General features: G+C 33.5%; 1 protein-coding gene across 1 annotated transcript; it reads right to left on the bottom strand.

Annotated features, from left to right (window-relative positions):
- Positions 1-265: 265 nt before the first annotated feature.
- On the bottom strand, positions 266-4,324 carry LOC136815029 (uncharacterized). The gene is made up of 3 exons (XM_067071462.1): positions 4,107-4,324; positions 2,989-3,369; positions 266-1,722 (listed from the first exon to the last, which is right to left on the bottom strand). The coding sequence occupies exons 1-3, from the start codon at positions 4,183-4,185 to the stop codon at positions 851-853; spliced, it is 1,332 nt and encodes a 443-aa protein (XP_066927563.1). The 5' UTR covers positions 4,186-4,324; the 3' UTR covers positions 266-850.
- Positions 4,325-10,242: the final 5,918 nt, after the last annotated feature.

Genomic DNA, 10,242 nt, shown 5'->3' with positions numbered 1-10,242 from the left:
AAAAACATAAAAAGCATCCCACCGGAGACACTTGAATCAATTTAAAGTTTTATAGTTTTTATCGCCTAATTTGTCATAATTGCTTTTAATCATTTTTATCACCTAAATTTGTCATAATTGCTTTTAACCTTTTTACGATTTTTTTACGATTTTTTCCACACTTCAAATCTGTACATAAGACGGTTTTTTTAAAAATGTTTTTACACATCTGATGATTGCGATAAGCATGAAACTTTAAGTAATGTATTTTTAACCTTGTAAATTTTCGAAAGATATAATCTAGGAATTCTTAAATAAAAAGAAACCACAAATGATTTTCAAAATGCCCCAACTCTTGTTTTAACTCTTAAAAGTTTAGGATGTCTCAATCAAAAGCTCCAAACGTTCCAGTAAGACTGAGAATTGCGCCTGGAAACACTAAACCCCTCCAAAATAAAAATATCCAATAAAAATGAAGTGAAAGTACTGACATTTCTATTCTCACCCGAACTTTGAATTTGAATAACGTTACCCAAAGTTCTCAATAAATTATGACCTTTATTGCAGAGCTCTTTCACGTGATGCAATTCATTTTAGCAGTGGAAATTTTACTAATTTTAATTTCAACTCCCAAAACAGCAACGATAGGGCGACAATAGAGTGTTTAACTTTCGTATCTTATAGGAGGCCCCCAGCAGTTTTCATGATGGCGTGATTGGCGTTTTTCAAGTTCGCGATTTCGTGATTGAAGATTCTTAAGTGCGTGATTGCGTGATCAACGTGATCGTGATAGAAAGGAAATTTAACTCATGATAATGTGATTTGAGAATTTTTACGTGATTACGTGATTTGAAAGTTGACTGGAGGCCTCTTATAGTCTGGTTGTTTCAGTGTATGGATTCTCAACAACAAGTCTTTGTGAAAGTCTCTTTTGGTGCACCAATGATTTCACACGGGTAGCTTTTCTCGGTTTAGTCTCCTTGTTATCAATAACATCGTCTGTCGAGCTTGGTTCGAAGTTTTTATCTTCATTCGTTTGAAAGTCAGTATCATTTTTTCTTGAAGCTTCGGAAATATACTCATCTTCAAGTATTAAACTTTTTCGTTGTTCATAGCTGAAAATATTACTATTAGATCGTCGCAAACTTATATTCCTCCCCGTTCTATCCTTTCTATTTGGTAACCTCTCTGATTTGGTTCTGCGAAATGGAATATCCTGTTCTGCAAATTCTCTTTCACAATTTGTGTACTGGTTCGACACAACTTCATCATGGATATAAAAAACATCTTCTTTGTTCGAGTCCTCAGTTTCAACCTTCACAGTTTCATTAGCACGTTTAATTTCATCAATACCTATTGCTCCCAAGAGCGTCAAAACAGTATGTCGATTCTCAGTCACCAAGTCAAAATCTGGAGAACTTGGTCGTTTTGATGCAAACACATTCCAACGTCTGAGTTGTTTATTATCAAAAGTAAGCGTCGCTTCAAGATTCTTTTTCTGTACGGAACCATTCAAAATCTTAGTTGCGTAATGATTCAATTTCTTATGTGCAGGATTTGGTTTAGATACTATAAGATGTAGAACTTCACTTGAGGCTAGCCTCTCTTTCAGTTTTCGTATTTCACGTTGTGATCGTTGGAAGAGGAGGACTACAAAGATGACGATGAAGACGATCATGGTGATTGGGATGGTGATGAAAATGATCGCACGCCGTGTCTCATCTTCGTCCTCCAGCGATGATTCTGTGAAAAGAAGTCAACAGTTACAGTGGAATCTCCATAACTCGAACACGCAGGGGGGACAAATATTTGTTCGAGTTGTGGAAGTTTCGAGATATGGAATACAAGTTTTTTTTTATAAGAACATTCACAATTTTTGAAGCCTTTGGATGTTCTTTACTTTTTTAGTTTTGAGCCTAAAAATGTTCTTAACATGTTCTTATTTTCACCATTTTGTGATCATTTTTACCCATATTCTTAAGAAATCGGGTGTTTCCGAGACTGCAAAGCTTTAAAATGTGCTTAACTTGTTCTTAACATTTCATTTTTGCCAGAACAAGCTATATAAGAACATACTTATATAGCTTGTTCTTATAAAAAAACGTGTAAGCCATTGTTAACTGAAGAGAATAGAAAGTTTGTTTGAGTTATTAAGTGATTTCAAATACACTACCCCCAAAATTGTACAAAATAGACAAAAGTGCGAATCTCATTACAGCTTTTTATTCGGGTGGGGTCAAAATTAGGACGGCATGGGTTGCGAAAAAAATTAGCAGAATAAAGTAGGGTTATATGAAAATGAGATTTTCTTGTATGATATGATGCAACTTTAGGGGTTGCCTTTATACTGTGCGTGACAAATATATGAGAAGCTTTTTGTTATCTACCACTCGCAACAACAAGGTGAAGATTAACCTTTTTGCTTATTTGTAACTCCTCAGAGATTATGGCTTATTTAACGGTTACTATCGAATTTCAACACGTTTTTTGAGGTTTTTTATAGAAAACGAGAATAAACAAACTGTTGATGAAAGATTGCAATAGATTCAAAATAAAAATGTGAAAGGTTGTTCCTCAATATAATTGCTGTTTTAATAAGGAAAAAGGATTGAAATTGAAAACTGGTTCTGTTTCTCAACGTTTAACGGCTATAACCAAACCCATTAGTCGATTCTTTGCCTAAAAAAGCCCTTTTTGATTTCACGTGGACCTTGAAGAATTTAGAAAGAAATTAGGTTTTTTTGGAGCTGGATACTGTGCAGCTACCCCTCCTGTTGGGATGGTTGCGAGACGCTTCTATATATAACTCGCTTACACGCATCAAAATAGCTTTAAAGGACAAAGCTTTTAGACCCCGACGCATATTTTAAACGGGTTAAACCATCAACGGTATAACCCTTACACACCTCAATATAGCTTCAAAGGACAGTTTATGGACCACAACGCGTACTGTAAACTGATAAAACTATCGACGGTGAATTCGACCTTGGATTATCATTAGAAACGTACCTTTCTTACAAACAAAAGGATGTTCTCCATTACAATTCGTTTCCAACCAGAAGCCACTTTCCATCATAATGGAACAATCACCATTTCGAAAAGGGGGTCTACTAAAAGCCCAATTCTTAAAATTACCCTCGCCATTATTTCGAATCCAACTGGAAGAATTTTGACTTGTGATCATCAATCCTATCCATATTGGATCCTTTCTAATCATGTTTGTCTTGATATACTCGTTTTCTGTGTCATCCACATTATAAACAATGTCAGCTGTCCCTCCGAGAAAACCTTGGCAATACTTTCGTGCCTCCTTGAAATGTAGATGTTTATTTACATACACTAGACAAGACGATTTGTAATGTATCCAGCCTTCGGCTTCGTCTCCACAGGCTAAAAAAAGAATAAAAAAAAGAGAAAATATTTAAAATACGTTCCATAAGTTGACACGTTTTTGATACTAGTATAAATTCGCAAAATTACAGGAAAGTTTCTTGTCAAATTCCTTTTCTATTAAGAAGCATCTAAGACCTTCATTGGTTGGGCATTGAAACACCTCCAAATTTTTCAAAGAATAAATGGTCTAATTATTACACCTCCTTCTCACAGACCTACTGGGACCCCTTCCCACTGGAAAAATTGGCAGAAATATCGTCCCCAGTGAAAAATTTTCCTTCAATTTTTGTCCCCACTGAAAATAATCAAATAAACCAATCCTCACTCAGTGCCGTAGCAACTGGGGGGCAAGGGGGGGCTATGCCCCCCAATAATGTTTTCAAAAATGGTTATTTTGCAAAATGCAAAGTTTTTCTTTTTTAATTTGTCATAATTGTCTTTATGTGCATGTTTTGATTGTATTTTTAAGCAATCTAGAGCTCAAATTTTCAAAATTCCCCCCCTCGGGCCAAACCATGGTTGGCCCTCGCGGTGTCACTAAACTTCACCCCCCCCCCCCAATATGAAAATGCTTCTTACGGCACTGTCACTGCAAAATATTGTGCTATTTTTCCCATCCCCACTTGATTTTCTGACTTGAAAATAAAAGAATTGAAATCCTCAGCAATAAATAATATCAACCCCTTTTCGAGTTTCAGTCCTATTTAAAAAGCCAAGAAAAAGAAAATACATACGTTTTATCTCTGCATTTGCTTTGGCCAACCTCAATATAGAAGTCAAGTAAAAACATTGAAGCAGTCTTGAGTAATTCATCTTCTACCAGCAGTCGTTTGCTTTGAAATGATACAATGAAAGGAGTAGTTAAGCAAGTAAGAAGCTAGTCTGTTATTACGAATACTCGTAGAAGTCAAGTACCATCGCTAAACTAATCAAACGATCCTGCCTAACTTGTGCTAAATTCGAACAAAAAAAATTACAAAATGAATATTTATATATGTGAACTTTTTCGATTGAATTTTTTGACATGGTAGTACTCACAATAAAGCATCTTGTTATCCAAGTATCAACTTTTGATTGAAATTTCTATTAACTATAGTATGATGATTTGGCAGTACTTGAGCTTTTTACAAATGAAAGATCTGAAAACTCTGAAAGCTTTACTAAAAAACAAACACTGTATTTCAAAACTGACAAGCTATCTATCAAATTCAAAGATTTTGTCCAGTGAAAGTGTCTTGTTATCCCAACAAGCAAATTTATAAGACCCATAAAAGAATAAACCCATTCAAACTTTCAAATTCATCAACCTTTAAAACGTAATGAAAATACTTCTTAAATGCTGCCGAAGAAAATATTTAAGCCTCAAAATCAACATTGAGGATTTGCAAGCACAAGATTTTCACTGTTGTTAAATAACATTCTCACTCAACACTTATGATACATGGATTTCTTACATAGCCTAAAGGTAACAAGACATTAGAAATAAACTAAAACAATTTAACCTGGAACGGTGTAAGACTAAGAGTCAATAAAATGGTTTCAAATATTTGCGATTGGGACTTAAGGGATCATCAGATGATTTTTTACATTTTGCTTAGAGATACCTTTTATGGCACTAAGAAACACCTCCAAAGTTTTTGACCCAATTATTTTCCAAAGCTGAGATATTCGACTTTGAATTTTCAAATTTTTACTTGAAAACAATAGAAATTCAACGTAAATACTGCGTAAAGACTTTTTAGAGATTTCTAAGTCAAATATCTCCGAAAATCCCAATGCGGGTAAAAATTCTATTGTTCCCAGGTCAAAAAATTCAGTTAGAATTGTTTTGGAGTGCAATTTCTTTTTACATTGAGTTTTGAATGATAATCAAAAGAAAGTCAATTATCCAGTTGGCTGAAATTGTAGGGTATTTTTCACAAATGGGGACAAAGTTTTAGCCAAATTTTCCAGTGATACTGCGGTCCAAGCGAGTCCCAGACACAGAGGTTTGTGTGACTTTTTCATTCTAACTGAGGTGACTAAATGACGACTTCTGACTATGTATACCTTGAAAATACACGTTTTTTAATAAGAACATCCAAATTTTTGAAGCTTTGTACTTTTTGAGTTTTGAGCCTAAAGATGTTCTTTACATGTTCTTATTTTCACCATTTTTTGAGTATTTTTGTCCATTTTTCTACGAAATTGAGTGTTCTAGAGTCTACGAGGCCTTAAAATGTTCTTCACTTGTTCTTAACAATTTGGCCATCGAAGCCTTATGTTCTTATATAGTTTGTACTTATAAAAAAACATGTACATCATCCTCAAAATGAATCAAACATTTTAAATCTCCCAAAAAAGCAGAATTGTCTGAAAAATGAATTATGAATTTTTTTCAAGGACTCCTTCTTGCCCCCAACATCTAACCAATAAAAAACCTCATTACGGTTAATGAAAAATAAGTCCCAAAAACACAAGAAAGGAAATTCCTTGGAACCTTTACAATTATTAAGCTTTATATATTAATAGAAAAAGAAAATATATATCTAAAAAGAAAAACAATTGACATCTATATACGATAGATAAGCAAAGATAAGCTTGTCTGCCTTCCTTCCAACTTAGTTCCGAACTATTTTTCATTTTCCACCTCTAATTTTCCTGTATAATTTTTCATATCTTTTGTATAAGTACGTAATCTCAATTCGTATCTCTATCAAGCCTTCCTATAGTAAAAGTCCTAAAACTTCTAATATTATGAAATATTTCTATCACTCTATATACTAAAATTTCTCTGATATTAGCGATTAACTCCTAAAAAGTCTTATTCTTCTTTTCTTCGGTTTTACTAACTTTTTTTTACTCATGCTACATTTTGTTAAATTCACATAGATAAGTTAAAAAAAGTTTCAACATATAAATATTGCTTTTTTTAAAGGGCGAAAATTACGAAATTCTATATTCTCATTTTGGAACAACAAACAAAAGACGTATTGTTTTAGTCTCAGAAAACAATCAACAAATGATGCCATCATGAGGCATCTTGATAAAAACACAAAAGCTTCCATTTTATGTTTCAGAGTAATAAGAATAATGATTTCTTAGCCCATCAGTTGAACCAAATGCCAAAATTTGTTTTAGAACAATAGATTTCTGTTCTATATTAATCTTCCTACTGTTCTTTAACAAATTTTTATTGTTTTTAGAAAATCGAATTTTTTTAGATATGCTTATAGAAAGCTTTCACCTTGTTCAAAAATACACGCTTTCTTTTTGTAAGAATATACTTTATAAGAACATTCATGATGCTAAGAAAATTGTCATCATTGAATTTGGCAACAGAGCCTAAGAATGCCATTTAAGAGAATTTTAACGGGATTTTAACTGTGAATTACCAACAGTCCCAAAGAAATGTTTCCCAAAAAGATTTTGCCATTTTATGCTTCATGTACGTTTTACAAATTTAACGTAAGAATGATTTGGGATTATGTCCCCAAAAAAAGTTAAGCTAAAGGGATAATCAGATGGTTTGTAATATTTGGCATGTGGGATCCTATTGTCTTGAACAAAATCACAAAAAAATAATTTCCTAACTATTAGTTGAGGTATTTTTTGACTTTTAGGATGAAAATAATAGAATTTCAACATAAGAACTGTGTAAGAACACATTTTCAAAAATCTCAAATTTTGATATCTCGATTTTGGAAGATTATTAAACAAAAATACTTTGAGGTTTTACTAAAGACCACTGAAGGTTTCTGTAATTAAATATATCAAATCATCTGATTATCCCTTTTAAGAATGTCTAAGATGAAATGAAAAAAAAAAAAAAAACATTCTTATAAAAAAATGCATGTATGATGCTCCATACCGAGGAGTATGGCACACGGTCACTTTCTCATAATTTTGTTTTTGCATTGTTTTTTTCACAAAGATATATTTTAATCTCTTTTTCTCCTCAATTGCTGCTTTCTCTAATTCTTTTAAACCTAAAAGATTTTCAAAACCGTCCGATTCGGAATCAAGGTATTATACAACTTAGGATATGAGAATCCCTGCTGCTGGAAACGTTCTTTATTTGCCATTGGGAATTTGTATTAGTAGGCTTACAACACGTGTAACAGCCGTTGCGGTAAAAGAGTTTTTTTTCGCTTTAATAATCTTAACTCATAAAATGATAGAAAAATAAAACTCGTAATAACTCTTAATCTCAAATTTTGTATTTTGAAAAAATTATTTTTAATCGGATTGAATTTCGTAGATTTGAACGTTTTCAATTCCACGATCGATCTAAAACACCCCAAAAAATTTTCCATTGAATTTCAAATAGGGATGAAAACTAATTAAATTTTTCAGTGGATCTGAAGTTATAGGGTATTTTTCCCACTGGCGACGAATTTTAGTCACATTTTACTCTATACCTTAAGGGCTCTGACCATAGTGAATTTTTCATTATTGACTTGTTTAAAATGTGTTTTCTGACTGATGTAACCAACAAAACTATGGCATGTTATATATTTTCTGTTAGACAAACTATTCCTGAATCTGAAAATTTAAAAATTGCATTGAAAAAATTCGATGAAGAAGAAAATGAAGACTTTTGCGAGGAAGAGTATTTCAACTTTGAAGAGCTTAGTTTCGGCGAAGAAAAAACATTTTGAAAAGTTTTCGCAGTAGATGGTGTATCTTTTACCGAACAATAAAAATTTTTGCGGAAAACTTTTGTAAATGCTTCTTTGTCTCGAAATCTTCAAAATAGTGGTTTTTCGTCAATTTTTCATCTGGATTTTGCTTGAAAAAACAGTCATAACTTTTGACGCATCTTTTTAGAAAATTTTTCCGCAAAATTTTAAATAGTTCAATTTATTGCGGACAGTTTGAAAAAAGTTCGAAACAAAAAGGTTAATTACCCATTAAAACTTAGCACTTTTTATAAAAGAAGGTGATGCAACATATTATTAACGTCTTTTTAAAGTTCATAACGTCATTTTTGCAATTAAGTTCTTAATTACTCTTAAGGGGTTTGATTAAAAAGCAATTTATAAAAGCAATTCTTCTTGTTAAAAGTGTTAAAGAATCTAAAATATAACTTTTATGTTCAGATACTAAAATCAATTTTCTGACTATGGTCAGAGCCCTTAAAAATTACGCGTTTTTTTATAAAGACGTAGAAGATAAAGAAGGTCCAAGATTTTTGAAGCCTTCGGATGTTCTTAATTTTAAGTTTTAAGCCTGGATATTTTCTTAAAATGTTTCTATTTTCAATATTTTTTGAGTATCTTTGTGCAATTTTTTAAAAAATTGGGACAAAAGAAATAAGTAATTTTTAGAGTCCGAAACACCTTAAAATGTTCTCAAGTTGTTCTTGATATTTTAGCTGTAGAAGTCATATGCTCTTATATAGTTTGTTTTATATACAGTTTTTTGCTTAGGATTACATTGATGATGATGACTGGCTGCTCTTTGCAGAGGACACCCGGTTCCGTATTGAGCGGTCTAGGAGTCGTCTCATTAGAACCGTCTACGCGATGGTTTATACTGCGACCAGCTTGCGAGACACTGACATACAGTTTTTGGATCGAGTGCGTTAATTCCAGCGTGAACCGCTAGGGAACAAGGCCAGCGCACTCTCACCTCATTCACGATGGATTGTGGAATCGATACCTAGCACAGTCACCGACAAGCTTCTTGAATTTCTGTCTACCCAATTCCCCTCACATGGCATGGGTTGGCCCGGGCGAAGGTACATTCACTTGCCAAGTGAATCACAGCACCGAGCGGGAATCGAACCCCGACCTCCTGGACGGCAGTCAAGATTGATAACCACTACACTACTGCGCCTACAGGATTACATTACATACATATATACATAACAAGCATGTTAGTTGTCAATATATAAACTATCGTTAGGTTTTCTATTCGTCCCGAATTCGTTCGATTTTTTCGACTGTCCCAAACTTTCTGACAAACTTTCCTGGTCTGTAACAAGTATTAACCAAGCTATAAATGAGCTTGTTTTTACTCTAATTTCTATCAAACTTTTGGAGGCAGGCATTGGGAACCTTTTTATTTTAAACTTGTTCTACTGATAATCGAGACAAAACAGAATAAATTAAGGTATTTTGCCTTTCTTATCCAGTACTTAACCAAATTTAACGGACTTCTCGTGGGCAGTACATGAATTACTGTAGACGGGTAAATACAGGAGGGACTTTATACAAAGACATGTTTTTGATTAGATTTTCTCCCAATGTAACCATACTAAAAGGTTTTTACAGAAGGGACCTTCGATTGTGACAGTACTAAACTTTTATACCGTTGGTGGTTCGGTGTTTGAAGGAAAAGGTAACAGTATTTCGGTGTGTGAAACGTGCTATACGGCTATGAAATAAGAATCTTCAGCAATTTTTGCCGTCAGTGTAAACGGTAAAGAAAAATGCGTCGGTAGTTCAAACTCAGTCCTTTAGTTCGCTCTTTTTATGGTTCCGATAAAGCTCACAAGAAAGGATTGTACCAACGTTCATCAGTAAAATCAAAAATTGGTGCAAGTCGTTCTGGGTAAGAGATTCCTTTACATATGGGGAAAGTTGGAATGGTCCCAAATCAATTCAAAAGAAAACCTATGCCTTTCCATCACATTTCCGTCGTCATGGTAGATTGTTCTTTCGGTGGGCGTGAACTCAATCTCGCAGTTGTTGAAGCCGTAAATTTCGATTTGTCTATACATTTAAACAACACTTTTAAGTGTTGTCGAAAATCTCTGTTGAACCAAACAAAAATCACCGCATCAGATATAGGATTTAAATTGGCAACAGCGACCGAATAAGAAAAAGCCGACATTTTGATTTGAACCTTGGCAAAAAATTCCAAAATTTTCATTACCAAAGAAGG

The sequence above is a fragment of the Clytia hemisphaerica genome, unplaced genomic scaffold (assembly GCF_902728285.1).
Source record: "Clytia hemisphaerica strain Z4C2 unplaced genomic scaffold, Clytia hemisphaerica genome assembly, whole genome shotgun sequence".
NCBI lineage: Eukaryota > Metazoa > Cnidaria > Hydrozoa > Leptothecata > Clytiidae > Clytia > Clytia hemisphaerica.
The sequence above is the reverse complement of the archived record's forward strand: the minus strand, read 5'-3'. Positions and strand labels throughout refer to the sequence as shown.

Coding starts and splice junctions, on each gene's coding strand:
- LOC136815029 (XM_067071462.1), bottom strand. CDS start 4,185: ATGAATTACTCAAGACTGCTTCAATGTTTTTACTTGACTTCTATATTG. Junction 3,370..4,106: donor AGCAAATGCAGAGATAAAAC/GTATGTATTTTC, acceptor TTCTTTTTTTAG/CCTGTGGAGACGAAGCCGAA. Junction 1,723..2,988: donor TCCTTTTGTTTGTAAGAAAG/GTACGTTTCTAA, acceptor TTCTTTTCACAG/AATCATCGCTGGAGGACGAA.